Source organism: Mus caroli, unplaced genomic scaffold (genome assembly GCF_978045245.1).
Source record: "Mus caroli unplaced genomic scaffold, Mus_caroli_1 scaffold_2, whole genome shotgun sequence".
Classification (NCBI taxonomy): Eukaryota; Metazoa; Chordata; class Mammalia; order Rodentia; family Muridae; genus Mus; species Mus caroli.
This window is the reverse complement of record NW_028227257.1, coordinates 10,765,929-10,789,640: the sequence shown is the minus strand read 5'-3', so window position 1 is coordinate 10,789,640 and position 23,712 is coordinate 10,765,929. Positions and strand designations below refer to the sequence as shown.

General features: G+C 49.9%; 1 protein-coding gene across 3 annotated transcripts; it reads right to left on the bottom strand.

Annotated features, from left to right (window-relative positions):
• Window positions 1–5,628: 5,628 nt before the first annotated feature.
• Window positions 5,629–23,111, bottom strand: Sall4 (spalt like transcription factor 4). Of its 3 annotated transcripts, none has more exons than XM_021155715.1 (4): window positions 22,985–23,111; window positions 10,552–12,921; window positions 8,163–8,449; window positions 5,629–6,060 (listed from the first exon to the last, which is right to left on the bottom strand). In XM_021155715.1, exons 1-4 carry the CDS (start codon window positions 23,109–23,111, stop codon window positions 5,629–5,631), a joined length of 3,216 nt encoding a protein of 1,071 aa, XP_021011374.1. The 3 variants fall into 3 exon arrangements, with proteins under 3 accessions (XP_021011374.1, XP_021011373.1, XP_021011377.1); XM_021155714.2 differs by having other exon boundaries at window positions 22,994–23,111; XM_021155718.2 differs by lacking the exon at window positions 10,552–12,921 and having other exon boundaries at window positions 22,994–23,111.
• Window positions 23,112–23,712: the final 601 nt, after the last annotated feature.

Here is a 23,712-nt window from a genome sequence, read left to right as displayed (position 1 = left end):
CCAGCTCCTCACACAGGATCTCACTACATAGCCCTGACCTGGAACTCTAGACCAGGCTGGCTTCAAAGAAATCCACCTGCCTCTGCCACCCTAGCACTGGGATTAAAGGTGTGCACTACCATCCCCAGACAGCCAAAGACAGACTTGTGGTTGAGTTTTGCTAGATCCTAAAGCTATCAAGGAAGTCCCAATAGCCCTGCCCACTAAATCAAAATAATTAAACCCATTTCACCAGCAAGGCACAGGAACTCGGAGCCGCCAGCATAGAACCATGACATCATCAGGGAGCAGGGCTGGGCTCCACACTCAGTCATCGGGATATGGGTCAGGTCACAACAGAGACACAGCTACCAGAACCCTTTAGAGCACCAAGCAGATGCTGCCCCACATACATTCAGGCACTCCCTTGGCTCCTATGGCTACCCTCTCTGGACCCAGAATGTAGCAAGAGCAGCTGATCAGCCAGGACCCTGGAGGCTTCCAGCACCTTCCAGCTGTGAAACTCCTCCCATGCTCTACAGGGCTCCAGTTCCTGTCTGTGACAGAGCTCAGACAGGCAGCATTGGAAGGAACATTAGTCAGCCATGAGCAGTAGCAGGGCTAGCATGCATGCCAGAAGCACTGTATGGGCAAGGAAGGCTACAGGGCAGCAGAATGTGCCTGTATGTAACAGTCTCCATAGGTAGCCCAGGCTAGCCAATCTTTCTGCCTCAGCCTCCTGAGTGCTGGAATTAAATACAAGCGTGGCCTAAAACAAAAAAACTTCTTTTTAAAAGGCTTCATTCTCATAAGACAATCTCTGGTAGAGAAAGACACTTAAAGGCTCGGTATCCAATGAGTTAGGGGCTCTCCTGGGCTACCAGGGGAGTTCCAGGCTATTCTGAGCTACATGGGGAGAACCTGTCTCAAAAAATAAAGGAAACCAGCCCCATCAGTTCAATGGGCTGTGTGTCTCTGACTCCTGGGTGTCTAGAAAGATCTTTGAGGGGCTGAGGAGATGGTTCAGCAGTTAAGAGCACTGACCGAAGGTCCTGAGTTCAAATCCCAGCAACCACATGGTGGCTCACAACCATCCGTAATGAGATCTGGCGCCCTCTTCTGGGGTGTCTGATGACAGCTACAGTGTACTTACATATAATAAATAAATTAATTAATTAACTAAGAAAGAAAATTATTTTTTTAAAAAAAGCTATAAAAAAGAAAGATCTTCAGCCGGGCGTGGTGGTGCACGCCTTTAATCCCAGCACTCGGGAGGCAGAGGCAGGCGGATTTCTGAGTTCGAGGCCAGCCTGGTCTACAAAGTGAGTGCCAGGACAGCCAGGGCTACACAGAGAAACCCTGTCTCGAAAAACCAAAAAAAAAAAAAAAAAAAAAGAAAGATCTTCAAATAAGCTGGTCCAGTCCACTCTTGCTTTCCAGAAATCAGAAATGGCAGCCAGCAGGTTTCACGTGACTCACATGAATCCCTCCGGGATGGCAACAGGTATGTACTGGACTATACCTGAGCTCTAAGTGGACCCCCATGCGGTAGGCTGCTTACATGTTCATTCTTGGATCTGACTAATGAGCTGGCTCAGGCGAAGGCACTGACTGTGGCTGAACAGTGATCTAGGTCCTACGCCCATGTTACTGAGAAGACTCCACAGGGCTATCCTCTGACCCACGCCATTCATATGGGTGCTTTCGAAGACGTGTGTGTACGTGCGCGTGCGTGCACACACACACATGCACACACTCTCAAGCAGACACCACCTCGCACAGTAGAGACACACATATGCACACACACACACACGAACAGAAGCACACACATGCACATGAAATGACAGCTACCTAGACAGCTCAGCAGTTAAAGGTGTTTGCCACCAAGCCTGGAGGGCCGGAGTTGAATATCCACGATCTAGGTAGGAGGAAAGGTTCAGCTGCCACGGAGCCAGCCTCCTCTGACCTCCACACTCACAACTGGCTCGCACACACACCCTCGTGAGTAATAAAACAAGTAGAACTTTCTTAAATGTTTTGAATAGGGCATGGTGGTATATGCCTTTAATCACAGACTTACGGGGCACAAAGGCAGGCAGATCTCTCTGAGTTCCTATATAGATAGTAGGAGCTAATTTCAACTTATTTTCAAGCCAGGGTTTCTCTGTGTAGCTCTGGTTGTCCTGGAACTTCAACTGTAGACCACGTTAGCTTTGAATTCACAGAGATCTGCCAAGTGCTAGGATTAAAGGTGTTCAACCCTCACTGGGCCTCCCCAATGCTAGGACCAGAAGTTTGGGACACATCATGTTTACCTTTTAATAACCCAATCCCTCTCTTTTGTTTTTGGAAAGCAGTGTTTATTAGGGCCAGGCCGGATAGCTACAGAATCTACATTCTTACACTATCATACAGCCCAGACTAGCCTTGAATTTACCTTTTTCCTCAATTCCTAGAGTGGGGATTATGGGTGTGGACCCAGACCTGGCTTTAAACTACAATACTATTGTTTCCAGAAAGTATTCCAGGAAGTGCAGGGGAATCCAAGGAAGGATTCTATCTCACCACTCTCACTAAGGGCCTGCTGGGGACAGTCCAGGCACTAAGATGCTAGACTCAACAGGAAAGAGAAACTGTCCTTGGAAGGGTCTTTTGGAAGCTCACAGGAGACCCCGAGAGAAGAATGGATATCCTACCATGTCCAAAGGCTGGGATAACCTAGACCTGAGTTAGCTTTGGGCTATTTTGTTATAAATGGCTGCCATGGAAATGCAGATGGTCCCACCCACTAAAGGTTTGCCCTGTGGGTATCAGCTATGTTTCCCACCAGTTTGTAAATTCATTTCAACCTTCCTGATAGTGTGTAATTTAAGTGTTCTGCTTAGCTGGAGGGCTATAGGGTGAGGCAAAAGTCCAGTTTCCTGGAAGTTCATTTTTTTTTTTCTGTTTTGAAATCCTTAGTGTTGTTAGCTATGCTAGGAGCTGTTTTCCCTGAGGCTTGATTCATAATTCAAACAAACAAACAAAAAACCCAAAGTACAAGCTGCCCAACCTCTTGGATGGGCTTGCAAGGTCTCCACGCCTCAATCCCGATGGCCTTGGACACAAGGCAGGTCACTCTTCCTCAAAAGCATTATTTTGTTGCTCAGAATCAGCCAGAGAGTCACAAGCATGATCTACAGCAATTTCTAGGCAAGACTAAGTAACTTCACAGCCCTGAAAGCCAGCCTTGCCTTTTCTTCTATAAAACTGATGCTCTTAAACGGTTTTTGTTTGGATAACCAACTACAGAGAGCGGTCCCTGTACTGGCAAAGCCCCTTGCCAAGGGATGGCACTAAAGGAAGCAATGGGGCCCGATTAGCTGCTATTTCACATTAGGGACAGAACGCAAGATCACAAGGTAGCTCCGAGAACACGAAGCCCTCCCCACCCCCATTGCCCAGACAAGCCGGGTACCACGAGTTCCTGGTTGCCGTCATGGGAAGACCATGTCTGAAGAGTTAAATATTAACAAACAAAACAAAACGACACCCTCACCACCCACCCCAAAGGGACTATTGTGAGTTCTCAGCCAGACTAGATATGTGAGATTTAAAAACAAAAAACAAAAACAACTGTGTGCGAAACCTAAGGCTCAGCACCAACACCTTTGCCAAGTCTGATGGCCCTAGTTCAATCCCCGGAACCCACCAGCGGGAAGGAATCCCATTAAAGTGATCCTCCGGCCTCCAGAAGCCGTCTTCTGCAAGCAAGCAAGCAAGCAAGCAAGCAAGCGCACGCACGCACGCGCGCGCACACACACACACACACACACGTACGTCTCCATGGTGCGTACAATGTAGTAAAATATAAACGCACCCTCACACACGCCTGCACGGCTCCAGAATGGACCTCCCCACATATATGTGTGTCAGACTCTAAAATTGATCAGGGGGAGTGGTGCTTTGAAAGCAGAACATACCAGAAAAACATACACGCAAGCCTGCACACAATGGAGGGAAAACATTCACTTTATTTTCAGACGTAACAGTATCAGCAGGTAAAACTGTGGCGTACACATTCATTCACGGGGCGTGAGAAAACCAAGGCTGGTGTGTTTTCTGTAAGATACCCACTTCACAGTGTAAACAGGTGAACCGGTGAACCCTTGATCACGGGGTTCACTTACAATCCCAGAAGGAAAGGCACGACTTGGCGAAAAAAAGAAAAAAAAAATAGAGAGAAAAAGAAAGAAGTAACAACAAAACAAAAGGTTTGGATCCTAAAATCAGGTGCAACAACTCAGAGGAGACACTGGGTGAGAGTCTCCATCTTCATTTGGCAAGGGCATTCAACACGGCAGGCAGAATTTTCTACCCAGAGACCGGAGAAATCTCTCCTTCCTCACTAAACCATCGAAAACACTGTTACAACAGCTGTTCAGAATTATTACACGAACAAAAATGTAATTAAAAACAAAAACAAAAAACCCACAGAACCAACCACGAAGACTTCTTGAGCTTCGGGGCCTTCTTAACAGTATAAGAACTCTTAGGTTTAAGACCTGGCAATACTTGGGTGGTCACAAAACTAGCAAAATAGAGAGACTTTTGGCTACAAAAATAAAGATAATTGAGGTAGATAAATTAAAGCCCTCACATCCAAGATTTGCTGGTCTCAACTCTATAACCTTCATGACGGCAGGGGGTGGGGTGGGAGTGAAGGTCTTTGGGTCTTGGAATAACTGAAATAAACAGAAAAGATAGCATGCACGTGGAGTGGAGGCGACCCTCCTGGTGCCACTAGGAAACAGGCAGTTCTCCAATGTAGCGGGCACTGAAGACAACCTCGGAAAATCTCCTGAGGTGCCCACTCTGGTGCCTGTCCCCACCCTGGGGCCTGGGGAGAAGGTGGTTTGTGGGAGATGGAGTAGCGGGGTTGGGGGCATACTCTAGGGGCTCTGAAATATTTAAGGAAGCAGCAGGAGAAATTGTGGATTTTCCGAGGGACCATGGCCAGTGTATGGAAGATGTCCTATCCAAGGGCATAAGGCTGAAGGAAGTGGGTTAATTGAACCACCTTAGTTTTCTGGCATTCTTCTCTCCTTTTCTCTTAAAGTACATTAAAAAAAAAAAAGAGGATGAAGACAGGGTTGGGAGGCATAAAACCAGGTCCCTACATTTACCCGCATTAGTCACCACAGAAGGACACAGCACCCTCACCCCAGGACTGGGTTAGGAGTTGTCACTTTCACTGTGGTCCAATGAGTCCCAACCGTTTCACTTCGAAACAGGTTGATGACAGTCTTTGGAAACAGCCGTGAAGTCACACAAAGCTTCTAGAATATAATTTGTCCCAAGTTAACAAAACTACTTTTCAAAACCCGCTTCTTTCCAAAATGGTTTAAAAACAAAACAAACAAAAAAAAAAGTCTGGCTTTTTATTATTTTTTTTTTTTTGGTTTGTTTTTGTTGTTTTTCACTTTTCCTCCGTTTTTCATCTTTTTTTTTTGGAAAGCAGCATAGCAACTCTCGTGATTGTAGGATTGCCCAAGGCTATGGTCACAAGCCACATCACTTGCATATCAGGAAGAGGAAGGAAAAAAAAAAGGAGGTGGGTTAAGAAAAAAAAACTAAAGAATAAAGCAGATTCTAGACTCCTCTTCCTCCTCAGCTGACGGCAATCTTATTTTCCTCCAGGAAGTGAGGGAACTGGTGTTTGGCCACGCCGTCGGGCACGGCGAGCTTTTCTCCGTTCCCGCTCATGGGCATGCTCACACCGGTCTGAGAGCCGTCGAGCTTGGAAATCGAGCTGTTGCTCACCACAGAGCTGGCCCCCAGCGACACAGGCAGGGTGGGGATGCCTCCGCTCTGGATCACGGAGATCTCGTTGGTCTTCATGGCCAGACCGCCATTCAGGACGCTGGTGTACTGGTTCCACGAGGCAGGGTCCACACTCACCGTGGGAGACAGGAGTTCCTTGGGAAACACCTCGGGCGCTCTCTTTCCCTCGGCACTCAGGGCGGCCATGGGGTTCTCTATGGCCAGCTTCCTTCCCCGGCGGGCGGAGTTATTGTTGGCCCCGTGAGTCATGTAGTGTACCTGTTGGGGGACAGCAGAGAGAGGGTTTCATCAGATGGTCCCCCTGCAAGCCCAAGTCACCTGGCTTCACGCACACACCAGTGGTCAGAGTGTGGTGGGAGGGGCAGCCTGGGCTACAGTCAGATCTTGTATCAGTAAGCCAGAAAATAATAAATGCAGGTATCTGTACAGTTGAGAACATGTTTGTGTGTGGGTACCACACTGCCCGGCTGACACCTTTAATCCCAGCACTCAGGAGGCAGAGACAGGTGATCTCGGAGTTCAAGGCCAACCTGGTCTACAGAAGGAGTTCCAGGACAGCCAGGGCCACATTGAGAAACTGTCTCAATTAAAAATAAATTTTCTTCCTTTATTCTTTTAAATTGTGTGTGTGTGTGTGTGTGCTTGAGTGTGCACACGCACATGTTGTAAGTGTACGTGTACAAGGAGGCCAGAGACATCAGGTTCACACACACACACACACACACACACACAAAGCTGAGTTTATTAGCAGTTGCTAGACCACCGGGCATGGGTGCTAGGAATGCACCAGCCCCTCTGCAGCAGTATGCACTCTTTTTTTTTTTTTTTGGTTTTTCGAGACAGGGTTTCTCTGTATAGCCCTGGCTGTCCTGGAACTCACTTTGTAGACCAGGCTGGCCTTGAACTCAGAAATCCGCCTGCCTTTCCTCCCGAGTGCTGGGATTAAAGGCGTGCGCCACCACGCCCGGCCAGCAGTATGCACTCTTAACCACTGAGCTATCTCACCCACCCCTGGCTGACATTCAAAAGCCTCTTCAGGATCACGCTCCCGGGCAACGGGCAACGCATCGGCCACACATGCTCTCCAGGCCGTCTCTAGCATCCTTAAGCTGAGGCTACTAGCAGCTGCTGGGAAAGGCCTGGCAATGGATACCTGAAAGCAGTTCTGACCCCAGCATCCGCTGCCTGCAGAAACCAAGGCACCTCACCTGCTCAGACCCCTCAACAAGAAAAGCACTCCCGACAGTCACGCAGGGCCAGTGGACTAATTAAGCTTTTTTAGTCCTAAATTAAGGCAATTTCAGTTCCTAGCCTGATGTTCTGGCCAACTTCAGGCGGATTTTCGAGTTTTGAGGTCAGCCTAGTCTAAGAGAGCCAGTTACAGGAGAGCCAGGGATACCCAGAAAAACCCTGTGTCAGAAACCATACAAACAACAAGACAAACAAAGAGACAAGAATCGTTCCTAGCTGAGATTGACCTTCAATACTGGCTCTCCCTGCCCCACAGCCTTCACCTCCCAAGAAGTGGGGCGAGCAAAGCTGGATTAGAGGGTGACAGAGATGAGCTTTAGACAGGCACTGCCAGCCCAGCTTCACCCAGCACCAACGTGCAGTCTATGGATTTTCTGGTAATGCTGAGATGAAACCTGCGTCTCCCCAACACCAAGTGGTGTGAGCCGTCCCACATAGGTGATGAGAATTGAGCTCAGGTCTTCTGCAAGAACAGCAACGCATTCAACCCTGAGATGTCTACCTAGCCCCCCCCCCCGAGTGCACCCTCCTCCAGACTACTGCGATTCCGGGTGACTCACATGTGACTACAACACTTTCATTTGTCGCCAAGTTCAAGAGCATCACAACTTGGGGATAGAGAGACAGGGTAGTGGTTGGGATCACTCATTGCTCTTGCAGGTCCCAAGGTTTGACTCGAAAAACCTACATGGTAGCTCATACAGAATTTACTTTAGTGCCTGCCTGAGAATCGTCTTCTAACCTCCATGAGTACAAGGCTCTGACATGTGTGTGTGTGTGTGTGTATAAATATATATAGAGAGAGACAGAGACAGAGAGCGCACAGGTATGATGGCTCACCCAGTTAGAAGGATTAGAGTGTCTTACACAAAGCAAGACTTTTACCACAACACTTACTGGCAAAGGCAGGAAGATCTGAGGCCAGCCTGGTCTACAGTGCCAGTGCCAGGATAACCTAGTCTTACTATGTACATCAAGCTGGCCTCGAACTCAAGAGGATCCCCGCTTCTGCCTCTGGTATTGCTAGGTTTATAGTATCTGAGACACATGAACCAATGGATGTTCTCTGTGCACACAGACATCACACACCAACGCCCGTCAGAACGCACCTTCAGGTTGCCTTTTGTGGTGAAGGCCCGCCCGCATATGTTACACACGAAAGGCTTCTCTCCCGTGTGTGTTCGCTCGTGGATCTGCAGGGCACTGGCAGACGAGAAGTTCTTTCCACACCGTGTGCAGCAGTGCTGCTTGGCCTGGCGGCGTGGCTGTGGCTGCGATGCTAGCAAAGGCGGCATACCCGAGGGCATGCTGGGGGGTCCCACAAAGGTGCCAGGTACTTCAACTTTGACAAAGGTGGGCTGTGCTCGGATAAATGTTGGAGGGAGGCTGGTACGACCTAATGTAGAGAAAGGGAGAGATTTTAAACTTTTTGTTGTTGTTGTTGGTTTTGGGTTTTTTGTTTTTTTTTTCCGAGACAGGGTTTCTCTGTATAGCCCTAGCTCTCCTAGAACTCACTTTGTAGTCCAGGCTGGCCTCAGAAATCCGCCTGCCTCTGCCTCCCAAGTGCTGGGATTAAAGGCGTGGGCCACCACCGCCCGGCTGATTCTAAACTCTTACCACTTAGCACCCAACTCACTGTTAAAATAAAAGAAACGGGGCTGGTGAGATGGCTCAGTGGGTAAGAGCACCCGACTGCTCTTCCGAAGGTCCAGAGTTCAAATCCCAGCAACCGCGTGGTGGCTCACAGCCATCCGTAATGAGATCTGACTCCCTCTTCTGGAGTGTCTGAAGACAGCTACAGTGTACTTACATAGAATAAATAAATCTTGAAAGAAAGAAAGAAAGAAAGAAAGAAAGAAAGAAAGAAAGAAAGAAAGAAAGAAAGAAAGAAAGAAAGAAAGAAAGAAAGAAACGCAGAGCTGGGCATAGTGGCGCACACCTTTAATCCCAGCACTCGGGAGGCAGAGGCAGGTGGATTTCTGAGTTCGAGGCCAGCCTGGTCTACAAAGTGAGTTCCAGGACAGCCAGGGCTACACAGAGAAACCCTGTCTCAAACAAACAAACAAACAAATGCTCCACAATTGCCTGCTAGATTTTCCTTACAGAAATTATTTTTCAATAGTGGCTTCCTTTGACCTTCTTGTATGTGTGTGCGTGTGTTTTGTGTGTGTGTGTACATGAAGGGCAGCCTTTGGGTGTTGTTTCTCTGGTATCACCCACCTCTTTGAGACAGGCTCTGGCCTGAGTCTAGAATATCGCCAGGGGTCTCTAGGCTATCAGCTTGCCTCCCATCAGCCAACACCAGGTACAAGCACACCCCAGCACCCCTGGCCTTTGCACATGTGCTCGGGAGAACTCAACTCAGATCACCGTGCATGGGAGGCAAGGGCTCAATCGCTAGCCCCGCCCCAGAGTTCTTCATGAAAAGAAAACAGAGCCTCAAACACTCTGGAAAATGGACCTTTTTTTATGGTTTAAAGTATAGGTAACAGAGAAATATGTGTACAGATAGCACCTAAGACTCAACGTAAGATATCACCTTTAAGGTTTGGGCTTATCATTGCAGCTACGTGAGAGGGCGAGGCAGGAGGATCAGAAGAAAGAACCCCAGCTGGTATCCTCCTGCCAACCTTTGAAAAATCCTGATCCGGCAGTGCATGACTTCAACCCCAACACTTGCGAGGTCGAGGCAAACTACTCAAGTTCAAAGCCATCCTAGTCTACACAGTGAGAGAGACCCTATCTTACAAAAACAAAACAAAACGGGATGGAAGGTCAGGGGATGTCGACCAGGAGAGACACCCTAGGTTGGCATCCTGGCAGCACAATGAAGAAAGTCACCTTTAAGCCCCACCTAGGCACTTGGGTTCCAGTTAGGATCAAGGGACCCCTCAGCTAAGGCATCTACAATAAGGCAGGCAGTACCTTTCATATCTCAACTCTTGTTTCATAGCCAGACCTCTAAATGAGGCAAATACGGCTTGATTTCACAGTCCAAATGGGGCCTGCTTCCCTGAACACACAGCGATATGAACACACAGTGATATGGCTACTGTCACCCATGTCCCCATGGGGTCAAAGAAAAAAAAAAATCAAAACAAAACCAACATTTCATATCGGGCACACTCAACCTCCAGGAACCACGCTACCAGCCTACTACTGGGCGTCAGGATAAAGGCGGTTATCAGATCCCGAGACCCAGAACAGAACAGCTAAGTGCCCTTAAAGAAGCTGCTTCAGGCCGGGCGTAGTGACGCACGCCTTTAATCCCAGCACTCTGGAGGCAGAGGCAGGCGGATTTCTGAGTTTGAGGCCAGCCTGGTCTACAAAGTGAGTTCCAGGACAGCCAGGGCTATACAGAGAAACCCTGTCTCGAAAAACCAAAAAAAAAAAAAAAAAGCTGCTGCTTCAGGTTACACTGTCAAGTTCAACCCAGGCTCTTATTCTGGTGACCTTGAGCCCAAAGGGGACATTAAAGGAAATCCAAAGCCTTATCACCTTCGGTGTCAATGCGGCAGCTCTCCACGCCCTCGGCCTTGTGACCCTCGGGAGACCGGGACTTGACACTTCCAGCTTGGCTATTGGCGGGTGACACTGCCTGGTAGCACATGGCCTCCGTGGCATCTGGGCTTCGGCTCTGACACTCCTGGTCACCCACGAGCAAGGAAGAGTCATTGGCCGGGCCACTGTCACCGCCCTCCAGGGAGCCGTTTTCTCGACTGCTCTGCCGCTGCAGGGCCAGCGTGGGAAGAGGCCCTTTCGCCTGTGTATCCAGGGGGGCCAACACAGAGAAGCCCAGAGAGGGCGACGCCAGGTGGGCACTGGGAACCGGCAGGGAGACCGTTGATGGGCCACCGGGAACATCCTGAGAACAGACCTCCTCGGCTTCCATCCCTTCCGCTGCTTCATCCTGGCAGACACCGCTGGCGCTGCCATTCTCACCGACGGCCACGGGCTCGGGAGCCGTGAAGTCACAGGGACTCTCTGGCAGAGGGGTGTTGGGGATCTGGCCACCCATGTGCATCCGGATATGCTGCTGTAACATGACGGCGTTGGTGAACTTCTTCTGGCAGATGGGGCACGAATGTTGGGTCTTTACGGTCGTGTTGGTTCGGTGAACCCCGAGGTGTGTCTTCAGGTTGCCTTTGGTGGAGAAGGCCCGGCCACAGATCTTGCACTGGAACGGTCTCTCCCCTGTGTGGGTACGGTAATGCATCTTCAGGGAACTCTGGCAGCTGAGGACCCGATGACAAATGAGACACTCGTTGGGGTCAGTAGTGGCCTTGTCTATGTTCTCCACTAGTTGCTGCAATTTCAGGGTCTCAGACCCTGACTCTGGGGCCCCAGTGCTCTGGAAGCCCCCAGCCTTTGGGGGATTATGTATCATCCCCACCCCAAGGAGTGGAAGGCCCGCCTCACTTTCTGGAGAAGGCCCTGGCTGCATGTCATTGGGCAAGGAGCCACCCATGAGGTCCCTGGGATTAGGCCCTGACGTGAGCTTTTGAGGTAGCCCTATAGAAGGGGTTCCCGTGACCGGGACAGGCTCAGCGTCTACAGAGAGACTCGATTCATCGGCAGGGACGGGGACAGGGAGTGCATAGTGAGAAGCGGCACTCACTGCCCCTTTGTCCTGGAATTCGGCCAACAGCTGGGGGTTTGCCTTCACCTCGGGGTGTCGTTGTAAGTGGACCTTGAGGTTGCCCTTGGTGGTGAAGCGGTGACCACAGATAGGGCACACGTAAGGTCTCTCTCCAGTGTGGGAGCGAAGGTGAATCTGAAGGGAGCTATCTGTCCCGAACACCTTGGGACAGTACCTACACTTGTGCTTACCGAGGACGACTTCGTCCTTGGCCTTGACATCTAACACCGAGGCAGAGGCAGAGAGGTTCTGGGGTTTCCCTTTTCCTTTCTTGGACTGGTCGAGCGTCACAGCGGAGAAGGGACTCTGCAGGAGCACAGAGCCCGGAGTCTGAGGTAGCAGGGCACTGGGAAGGCGAGACACGAAGTTGGGGAGAACCCGTGTCCCGTCAGGCTTCAAGGTGAAGGACGTTAACCCTGAGGACAACGGGCTGGCTGTGGAGGGGACGCTGGCATGAGGTAGCTTGGCTTGTTTCAAGGCATCGAGCGACAGAGCTGGGTTTGAGGCTTTCTGGCTGAGCAGGGCCACGGCAGCCGACACCTGCTGGGACACGGACACTTGCTGAGACACGTGGCTGCTTAAGGCCTTCAGCGTGTCGGCCCCCGCCACTCCGGAGTGGAGCGCGTGCGCTGCCCACATGTTCACCTGGACGCGGATCTGTTCTGTAAGCTGGATCTGTTGGAGTTGCTGCTGCTGCAGGCACAGGATCTGCTCCAGGACCCAAGGGATGCCTTGGGCAGCGGGCACGGGCGCCATGGGTGCCTCTGCACCCCGCTGGTTCACTGCCACCTTGGTGCCGCGGAGCGCCTGCAGAGTCACATTGGTGTTGGCTACTTTGCCTTTGGGTAAATAGCTTATGTCCTGGGATGTGGATGGCTGGGTAGCCTCTGTCTTCAAGTACAGGATGGAGTCCGTGCCCAGCTTCTTCAAGTCCCCCAAGCTGCTGCCGTTCTCCTGGAGACTGTCTTTATTGCTTGGGCTGCCCAGCTGGTGGCTCAGGGCAGCTCTGGAAAAGTCCTCTGAAGGCACTGGCCCCTCACTGTCACTCATGATGAGGACAGGAGGGGTTTTAGTGCAACTTTTCTTGTGTTCCATGAATTCAGAGAGACTAAAGAACTCGGCACAGCATTTGTTGCAGATGTGAGTGTCCTCCCGCCGGGGCCGCTTCACCGGGGCGGTGGAGTCCTCTGCGGCTTCATCGCCGTTCCCTGGGGAGTTCACTGGAGCACCTGTGAAAGAGAAAAAAGGTAAGCAGGATGCCCTGAGGAGGGATGTGGAGTGACCAGCAGCAATACACAATTTCCCATCAGCACATGTCCTGACTCAGGAGGATTGTATAAGGGACACTAAGTCCCCTATATATAGCCTATAGGACCGAACAGTATAACACAAGCAAGCCTCCAGCCCCCTGCCTGTCTGGCATGACTATCTGGATCGTTTTTTTTAGGATCTCCCTTAGCCCAGGCACTCCCAAGCCTGCTTTGTAGGAGGCTGGCTTTGAACTCCTAACCCTCCCGACCTCTATTTCCAGAGTGCTGAGGTTAAAAGAGTCTGTTACCATGCCTGGATTGGACAGGGCTTTTGGCAAATGTTAAGTGTTTAGCATCACTCCAAGAAGAGGAATTGGGACCTGTGAGTCACAGTCCCAGAGAACAGGGGCCTGAGAGTCAAGACAGAGATGGAGTCAAGGGCCCCCACCAAGAACTGCTGAAACCACAGGAATCTCTCAGCTCCCCCGGGCCCCGAGGAAGAACCCAGACACTAAATCCAGACGTTTACATCCATGAAAATCAATCGACCACTGTTTAAGCCATCCAACTTGTAGTAGTTTGTTACAGCAATACGGAGATACACAGCTATTTTACATAGGAACTTTGTAGCCCAGGTTAGCATTAATTTCACAGCAATCCTACCTCCAGCCTCCCAAGAGCTAGGAATATAGCCACATGGCTCTATGTCCCACTAGACAGCTGTTAAACTAACCCCGTCAATCCCTATGTCTCCCTCGGTGCTGGCTTGCACAGACTAATGGACAGGGTCAAATCATACTGATCTCCACCACGACACAAGCGAAATGGAAATAAACAGAACTTCACCCAACCGCGGTGATGAGCATCCACCACCTTTAGTTCAAGACTAGCCTGGTATATAAAGCAAGTTCCAGCTGTTAGCAGCTTGAGTTGGTGGAGGGCTTGCCCAGCTTGCAGGCGGTTCTGAGTTAAATCCCCAGCACCCACAATCACTTGGGAGTACAGAACACGGGTGTTCAATCTAAGGACAAGGATCATTCTACCGATAAGTCTCCATGAGAAAAGCTACTGACAAAGGCTAGCAAAGATGCAGACAGACTTCATGCCCTCTCAAGGAGAGAGCCTGGCATCGAACTCTTAAAAAAACAAGCTTTTACATAAATATAGAGATAGCAAAGATAGAGATAAGCAATTCCGGGAGGCCGACACCCCCACAACTACAACATTCACTGCTGTCCCATGTTAAACAAAGAGGATCCAAGTTAGGGCTGTTCTGTTTGGTCGTCTCAACTTTGGGACGGTGCAAAAGCGATGTCTGACAGAGTGGAGCTCGGGACTCGGGAGTCCTTCCTCCCTTTATTATTCACCAGTCTGTGGCCTTAAGGATGTGCTTGCTCACGCTATACCATATATGGACGTCAGGACAACCTGTGGGAGTTTCAGTGTTGTGTTCTGAGTCTCACACGGCCAGGCTGATGGAAAAGGACTCACTGCCCTGCCTCATCCTCCCAAGTGCAGAATCCAGGGAAGACTGGATTCAACCTAGAGCCTCACCCCACCACTGATGTGGCCACCAAGTTCAATCTAGCGCAGCCTTAATAAAACCCTCAACTGTTGCTGATTTTGGACTACGGGATAGGAAGAGCATCTGCAGGTACCTGTGGCTAAGGGAGGGACAGTCGCCTTAAATACTGACTGCCAAGGCACAAGTTCCAAATAACTGGACTCACACCTAAGAATGTTTATCAGCCTGGTCTGCAAAGTGAGTTCCAGGATAGCCAGGGCTACACAGAGAAACCCTGCCTCGAAAAAACAAAAACAAACAAACAAAAAAAATGTTTATCAGCTGGCGAGATGGCTCAGCAGGTAAGAGTACTGACGGCTCTTCCAGAGATCCTGAGTTTAATTCCTAGCCACCATGCAGGGGCTCACAACCATCTGTCATGGGATCCAATGCCCTCTTCTGGTGTGTCTGAAGACAGTTACAGTGCACTCAAATAAATAAATAAATAAGTCTTTTTAAAAAGTTCATCAGGGGCTGGAGAGATGGCTCAGTAGTTAGGAGCACTGACTGCTCTCCCGAAGGCCCTGAGTTCAAATCCCAGCAACCACATGGTGGCTTACAACCATCCATAACAAGATCTGACACCCTCTTCTGGAGTATCTGAAAACAGTTACAGTGTACTCACATATAATAAGTAAAATAAATCTTTAAAAAAAACAAAGTTTATCGGGGGCTTGAGATGGCTCACTGAGTGGGAGTAGTGGCTACTCTCTCGCACAGGACCAGGTTCAACTCCCAGCACCTACACGGAGGCCTGTATAATTCCAGTTCCAGGGGATCTAGTGTCCTGTTCGTACCTGTGTGAACTGTATGTATGTGATACACACATATCCATATATACATATCTATAACTACATATACACATATGTATCCACATACACACATACACACCCGTATACACCCTCATACACAAAAGCTAATAAAAAAACTGTCGACATGCTGTGACAAGTCCCTCAGCCTCAGCGTAGTGACCAAATGGAGCCTTGTGGATCACCCAGCAGCTTTCACTGAGGGGGGTGAGGGGGTGCTGGAACCCGAGTTAGGTCTTTCCCCAGTACACACACATGTCCTATGAACACAATGCCCTTTTCTTTCTCAACAGTAAGTCTAGGGGATGGGGGGGTGGGATCCTGCTGGATAGGAAACCATGAAACAAGAACACATTAATCCCAGTCAGTACAAGACACTGCTCGTCCGCCTTCTCTCTCTCTCACAACAACAACAACAACAGAGAGCTGGGAGTTGGGCAGCGCAAAGCATGCACCTGCATTCCATCCTCAGCACAGAGTGAGTCCTGTGATTGTACACTCCTGGAATAATAGCACCCAGCCAGGCAGAGGATAAGAGTTCCAGACCATCCTTGGTGACATAGGAGGTGGCCTCATGATACAGGAGACCCACGATAAAAAATTTAAAATTAGGATGTTAGCCAACTACAGCCCTAGAGAGTCTTAACTTCCAGGTCAGTCTGGGCAACCTTGACAAAGAGAGTATGATCCTGTCCAAATACCGCAACATTCAGGACCCTCCGGAGCACAGCAGGCACGGGCTGCTCACTTGCTGTTCTTCCAGAGGACCAGGGTTCGATTCCTAGCACCTACATGTTTGCTTTTTAACTCTTTTAACTCTAGTTCAAGGAGATTCCACATCTCAAACACTATAACCAGGCATGAACTCGGTGAACATAACAAGAAAATATACGAATAAGACGGGCGAGGTGGCAAGCACTTCCTTTAATCCCAGCATTCAGGAAGCAGAGGCAGGTAGATCTCTGAGTTCAAGGCCAGCCTGGTCTACAGAGAGTTCCAGGACAGCTGGGGCTACACTAAGAGAAACCCTTTCTCTTTTAAAAATAAAACAAACAAAAATCTTTTAAAGAAAACTCGTCTGGACTGGGCAGTGGTGGCGCACGCCTTTAATCCCAGCACTTGGGAGGCAGAGGCAGGTGGATTTCTGAGTTCGAGGCCAGCCTGGTCTACAAAGTGAGTTCCAGGACAGCCAGGGCTACACAGAGAAACCCTGTCTCAAAAATCCAAAAACAAACAAACAAACAAACAAAAAAACAACTCGTCTGGGAGGAAGCTAACAGGTAGCCTCCCTAGATCTGACAGAACTGTCATCTACCTCAGCAACTGGCTGCACACAATTCCCACATTAATTAACAATCACTAACAGCTCTTGGTCTACCAAGTTTCCACGTAAATAAGAAAACAAAACACTAAACCACCCCAAAATAACTTTGTTTTCTCTAAGAGAACCACACAAGAGTCTTTACTGATGGCTGAACTGGGGTCTCGCAGGCCACGCTGGCCCGGATCTCACAAGGCAACCTCAAGCTTGTGGAGCATATGCCTCAACCAGGATTTTAATATTCCAGCACTTCAGGCTTTGCCTCAATTCTTAGGAAAGAAAGGAATTTTTGAAAGGCAGGAAGCAGGCTGGGCAGGGTATGGGTGTGTCAGACATGAATGTCTACAGGGAAGTGAAACACTGGCCTTCTGGGATAGAAAGCGGGGTGGGTACTTTGGGAAGGTCCTTTTCTGTTTGATTGAGACAGGATTTCTGCGTAGCCCTGGCTACCCTGGAACTCACCCGGTATACCAGGCTGGCCTCGAATCCAGAGATTAGCTTGCCTCTGTCTCCGGGAGCGCCAGAGTGTGCGTCACCAGTGACCCTCAAGAAGGTCCCTTTAAACTGGTACCAACTGGATCAGAAGTGCTTCCAGTGAAGTCAGCCTCTGCATAACTCCGCCCTTCCTTCTCACCCACTCTGGAAACAACCAATGCCCTGCACAAACCTGATGCCTACCTAGTTAGGTCTGTCCACCCTCCTACCAGGGTATCCAGATGACCTTGTACTGCTGATCTCCAGCTTCTAGCTCCCTAATGCTCCAAATAAATGCAAGCATCACCAGATCCAGTTTAAGTTTCCTGCAGGGCTGCAAATATAGCTTTATACACACTGGGCCAGCACTCTACCAACTGGACCACATCCCTGTCTGTCTTTAAAAGGCCAGAACACGGGGCTGGTGAGATGGCTCAGTGGGTAAGAGCACCCGACTGCTCTTCCGAAGGTCCAGAGTTCAAATCCCAGCAACCACATGGTGGCTCACAACCATCTGTAACGAGATCTGGCACACTCTTCTGGAGTGTCTGAAGACAGCTACAGTGTACTTACATATAATAAATAAATAAATCTTAAAAAAAAAAAAAAAAAAAGGCCAGAACACAGCATGCCATAGACAGTCATAGCATGCCACAGACAGCCATAGCATGCCACAAACAGCCATAACATGCCATAGACAGCCATAGCATGCCACAGACAGCCAGAATAACATAGAGAATCCCTACCTCAAAAAAGAAAAAAAAAAAAAAAACCTAAATAAATAAAAGTCAAAGAGTTCTCCAACCCTAACCACACGGTGCCACCCTAACCTGTCATTTTATTAACATAATATTAACATTACTATAATATTCCCCTGATATTTTACAGGAGATGGAGAGCAGACAAAGTTGGAGACTCTAAGGGATCCTGTCTGGCACACCCTCTGGTTTGCCCCCACCCCCACATGGGGTATTGAGCCCAAGCCCTCACACCAGCTAAGGGTGTAGCTCTCCCACTGAGCAGTATCTCCAACCCCCAAACTTTAATCTCCGGATTTAGCATGCCCACATGCAATGCAAACACTATGTAAATAGTTTCCAGGCTGCATTGTTTAGGGGAGAAACAGACAGAAACAATAGCCAGCCCAGGGCCCTCTTGGTCATTTCCCAAGAGCTTGCAAAGGGAAAGACAAGAGGGCTGAATTTTTTCATTTCTGATAATTGTTCATACATCACTGTACCTGCTTTCCCTGGTACCCTGCGTCAGCTCAGCACTCAGCTGAGAAGGGAGCTATGGCACAAAAAAGGTTAAGCATCTCTGCTCCCGAAGGATACACCAGCTCGGAGTGATTTACTACCGGGATGCCAACTGCCTTCACTGTATACACAAGCCCCGAAGCCTCTCCCCCTGCAGCCTGACCGCTGCACCAGGCATCCCACTTAAAACTGTAGCCGATGTTTGCTTAGGCAGTAAAAAACTACCTCGTCCATACCACCGTCGGCAAATAATGGGACGGAGTATTTGCCAAGGAGAAAGAGGACCCTGTTAGGAACAATTGCTGGCTATGCTTAAATTAACCTGAAGGGAAGGAAGGCAAAGTCCACAAGGATAACTCCAGCAAGCGTGGCTTCCATCCCCCACCCCGAATTTTAGGAATGTTATCTCTTCAGCATCTAGTTATCCAGTAAGTTGGAAGAATGCAGTAAAGCCAGCAGGGGTCTTTGGATTCAATCTCACCCAGATGAATAGAAAATGCGCTTACTATTGTATAGGAAGAAAGCTAATCAACTAGGAGGCAGAAGACACTCAAAACAGCTCAAAACAAAAACAAAAAGAAAAAAAATTGAAATCTGTGTATCTTGATAAAAGCCTGGTGCCTTGGGCTTATCTGTTACTGGTCCTGTATTAAAGAAAGACAATGAGCAGTTTACCTAAAGCACACAGTATCTTAGACCCTGCCCTACCTCCAGGATAAATGCTTACCAAAAAAACAAAAGGGATTATGTATTACAGATCCAGCGGTAAGGGCTTTCTTTTTAAAACCAGTTTCAAACAGCAAGCCTTAAAATCTACATATAGAGGTCAAAACTTCAAATTAAGTTTCTACTTAATCAAGAGCTGCAGAAATCAAAAGCAATCACGGATTAAACTTCAGGGGCCTGTGGAAAAGGTTTTGAAAGGGTAAAAGGGAAAGCCAGAGTGGGTGAAGATGCTGGCCACAGCTAATGAATGACCCCAGATAGACCAGCCCTCCCCTGTCCTCTGAATGCCCACTCACAAGGTGGCAGCACACGCAATCAATAATTCAAGTTTTTAAGGGCAGGAGGCGCAGAAGATGCTTTATATAAAACATGCCTTACATAAGTAAGGGATACTTGCCTCAACTGAACGAGCTTGCCAACCCTAAGAGAGATCAGAGGTCTCTTCCTGGGAAGAAACAAGGCTGTCTAGAGCCTGCACCAAGCAAGGCTTTAACCTGTGTTAGCTGTGTTTGTTAAAAAGTAGAGATTAGAGTGATTACGGTAACCTCCCAAATTCATCTCCTATTCGGTTTGGCTTTTTTTTTTTTTTTTAAATCATATAACCCCAAGAAAGAAACCCACATGACGTTAGCTTTGAGTTGCTTGCTGGGAAGTCTCATCACCCACAGTTTCTAAAAGGCAATTTGAAAAATCAAATGGGCACCGGATTTAGCAGCACACTCCTCCAATCTCAGCTTCAGAGGCAAAGACAAGAGCATGACAAGGCTGGGATAGGTTAGAAAGCTGTCATGGCTACTACACAGACAGACTTGGGGTGGGGGGGGGAGTCACCAAACCAAAGCAGCTTCAAGCACTCACTATGGCTGTCCCTTACTAAGGAGAACATCCCCTTGCTCTAGGACCAACAACAAACACCCCACGGATTCAAGAAGACTAAAGTCAAGTGGGAGGGGAACCACTGAGAGACCCTTGCCACCCGGGAGCCTTTATTCACGGGAGTGAATAGCTACTTCAGTTGTGAGAATTAAAGATGAGGTCCTGCGAGGTCCCAGGCTGGAGCCTGCCACATAGCAGGTTCCAGTGAAAACTGTCATTCCGGGGATAAAATTACCTCAACATGCCAGGATTCTATAGAAAACTTTTTCACTGCCACTGTACACAAGGACCCAAAAAGCTGGGTGAATAGGGGGGTACACTAGTCCACCTAGGCAAGGTTACACCCAGAATGCAACGCCGATCCTCCTCTTACTGAATCCTGCCAAAATTCTTTTCCCCAAATTCTCATTTGACACTTTACATCCAAAAGGAGAAGATTCAAAAATAACCATGCCTCAGCTCCCCCAAAACGGTTCCCCAGTCCCCTACTTAAACTGGAATCCCCTAAACCCCCATCAACAATGACAAAGTATCGTTTACTGGCCATGTGGAGCACCTCCGAGGGTTAGGGAGCACATTTTACATGCAATTAAATGAATAAAAAAGGCCGTGTGCAAATTAGAAGCCCCCTCCCCCTTTTAGGGGAAGACTGAATTAGCTGGAAACCTTAACTAAGCCAGGCACAGGCAGGTCGATGGAGGATGGCAAGGAGCGGTAAATCACTAAAAACCTGGGATTCGTAATAGCTGAAGGTTGTAATCCAGTTTAGCACAAAGGGCATTTGGAACCCTTTTGAGAAAATGCTAATTTTCCTTTAAGTACTGTAAGCCCCTTCTCCTTGACCACCTGCGGATTTTTTGATCTGCTAATTATTGCCCGGATTTCATTTGCCTTGCTCAAAAAAAAAAAAAAAAAAACCAAACTTGCATTCTCCTACAGACCGACCAAAAGGGATCCAAAAGCTTCCAAAAGATTTATCTAAACTAAGGGTGATCCCAAATTGCAGCCATTAAAAAAAAATTTTAAACAAAAACAAAACTCTTCCCAAAACTACATTCGAGGTCCCCCTACCCGCTGCAAACACATTTTAAGAACTCTTGGAGAAGATTTCCAAACACTGATGTTGATGAGGAAGATGGGGACCCCACAGAGATCACGCGTGTGCGGGTCTCCGGCCCAGCTAGCCTCACTCACCAGGTGTGTGTCGCAGTCCGCACATGGCCGGTCTCCAGAGGGCGCCCGCACGCCAGAGGCCGGGCTCCGACCGCGAGTGATCCGCAGAAAACTCGCTTCCCCAAGGCTGGGTGGCAGTGCGCGCCCAGCGGCCTCAGGGTGCAGCCAGGTTAACCGCGACTCCAGCCAGCGGAGATTTCGGAAGCCCTTCTATAGCAAGCCACCTCTCCATGCCGCCCACCCCCAGAGTCCCAACCACCAGCTAAATAGGAGAAAAAAACAAAACAAAAAAAAAACAAAATACAAAAAACGCTAGTATGCGCTCACCCCAAATGGAGGGGGAAGGGAGGTCATCGCAGGACCAGGGGAGGGGTCAGGGCCGAGAGCTCGCCCCTCCTCTCCAGAGGAAGCAGGCGGGCTGAGGGTTAACCCTTTTGTTCCAGGTGGACCAAGCGACCCAGCCTCTCCATGATCTGCACCCCCACCCCTAGCTCCCCGGGCCAAGGCACAAAGAGTCCATCCCAGCTGCCCGGCCCTATGATGTGGGATGCTCCAACGCCCCAAAACTCACATCCACCCCCTCGAACAAGCAATGACCTTCCAGTTGCCCTGGGGGGCGGGGGGAGGAATACAATGAGGTAGAAGGTCACTGAACTTTGATAAACTCGTTAAGTTTGGGAAAAGTAGGATCCCGCTCCGGGGAAAACAGGAGCGCCCAAGCAGAGCGCGCAGAGTCCGCACACCGCCCACCATCCGCGGAGAGCTGGAATCGAGCGGGAGGCCCAGGGGGACTCCCTCCTCCCAACGTTCCCGGTTTCTTCGGGGACAGCCCGGCGGGCAGGGACGAGGGGCTCGCCCGCAGCTCCCGACCGCGCTGAGGTCCTGAACTCGGTGGAGGCGCAGGCCGGGTCAGCCGCAACCCGACCTCTCCCCTTTCACCTCCCGGGCGTGTGCTGAGCAGTGCCGCCCGGGGGATCCGTGCAAAAAAATAAAGGAGCGGGGGTGCGCCCCAGCGGGGGTGACCATTCACCCGCTGCCCGGGCCCCGGCCCGCACCCTCCCGCTGGCCGCGGTTATTTTTAGATAGTCGGAAATCAAAGATGGCTGGAGGTCAGGCCCCGAAAGGTTAGGGCGAGGACCGGCAGCAGGCGCCGTAGCCCCCGGGAAAGGCGGAAAGAAAAAAAAAAGTAAACAAAATATCTAAAATTACAAAAAATTAAAATAAAAGCTCCGAAAGGGAACTAAACCCAACAGACTCCCCCGCCCTCTACGCTGCGCGGGTGGCCCGTACCCCGGCCTGGGGGTGGGGAGAGGTCGCGCCCCCTCCCCCCACTCGGCCTGGGAGGGGCGCGTGCAACAGATCGCCCTCCTCGGGGGGTCCCCCAGAGGTGCGCCCCTCCCCCAGGGGCCCCCAAGAGAGTAGTAAGAGAGGGTGGGGAGACTTGGGGGTCTCTTTCTTTTAAAAGCGGCGCCACTAGAGAGGGGGTGAAGGAAGCCCAAGTTACCGGCGTAGGTGGGTGCTTATGTATCCAAAGGAGGGAAACCAAGTATGGGACTGTGGACGAGGAGAGGGAAGTTGGAGGGAGAGGCAGAGTGTGGAATCAACTTTACAATAAGAGGGAGAAAACTAGGGGGATTTGCAAAGGGGTGGGCGGGTTGAGGCTCCCTCCGAGGTGGGGGATTGAGGCTCCCTTCCCTCCGCATCTCTCCTTTCCCGGAACAGAGTACGGAATCCCCATTCCAGAATCGGTTCCCGGAACCCGCGCCCTCGAGGGACGCGCGGCAGTGCTGGGAGCGCCCTCCCGGGACGCACGGACAGTCGGGCGCACGGACGTGGCCGCAGCCGCACTCACCGGGTTCCTCCGCCGCCGGCGCCTCGGCGAGGTCCGGGCTCGGTTGCTGCTGAGGCTGCTCGCCCTGGCCCTCCTCCCAGTTGATGTGCTGGGGCTTCGCCTGCTTGCGCCTCGACATGGTGCGCGCATTGGGGCGCCGGGAAGAGCCCTGGTGACTTGCCCCCTCTCCGCCACCAATTCCTGGAGTTGGGAAATTTTAGACCCCTTCGGCCGAAACGCGCATGTCCCAGTAATTATTATTATCAATAATGCATTGCGATTTATCATGAGCTCTGACAGCTGATTGGCCTGGGTCCAAGACCTCAGAGATCATTTAAATAAGCCCTCATTGATCAGGGAGGGGAGAGGCATGCTGGGCCTTGTAGTCCGGCCCTACATGTGACAAAGGCGTGTTCATCTAGGAAGCATAGCTAATTAGCATCCGGGCTCAGATTGGCCGAGGCGTGGATCGACTTGGAGGTGGGGGAATCATCCTTGTGGCCACTATCCGAATTCTGGGACGGAAAAAGGAAAATTGGTTTATTGAAAACCAGGGCTGAACATAAAAGTTCTAGAACCGATGTATCTCGGTTACGCGCTCCACAAAATTATTGTAGTAATTGGCGTAGTTGATAACTACCAGCTGAGAAAGGTCTTTCCGCTCACAGAAAAATAAGTCGGTTCAACTTTTCCCTCTAAAATCAAACCTGAACGAGAGACTCGAGTACCTTTTCAATTTT

What these genes read in the sequence shown, in the direction of transcription:
- Sall4 (XM_021155715.1), bottom strand. Translation starts at nt 23,111, where the DNA reads ATGTCGAGGCGCAAGCAGGCGAAGCCCCAGCACATCAACTGGGAGGAG. An exon ending in GGAGGAACCCGGTGAGTGCG is followed by an intron (nt 12,922 to 22,984) that starts GCTGCGGCCACG and finishes TCTCTTTCACAG; the next exon opens with GTGCTCCAGTGAACTCCCCA. An exon ending in CTGCCGCATTGACACCGAAG is followed by an intron (nt 8,450 to 10,551) that starts GTGATAAGGCTT and finishes TCTCTACATTAG; the next exon opens with GTCGTACCAGCCTCCCTCCA.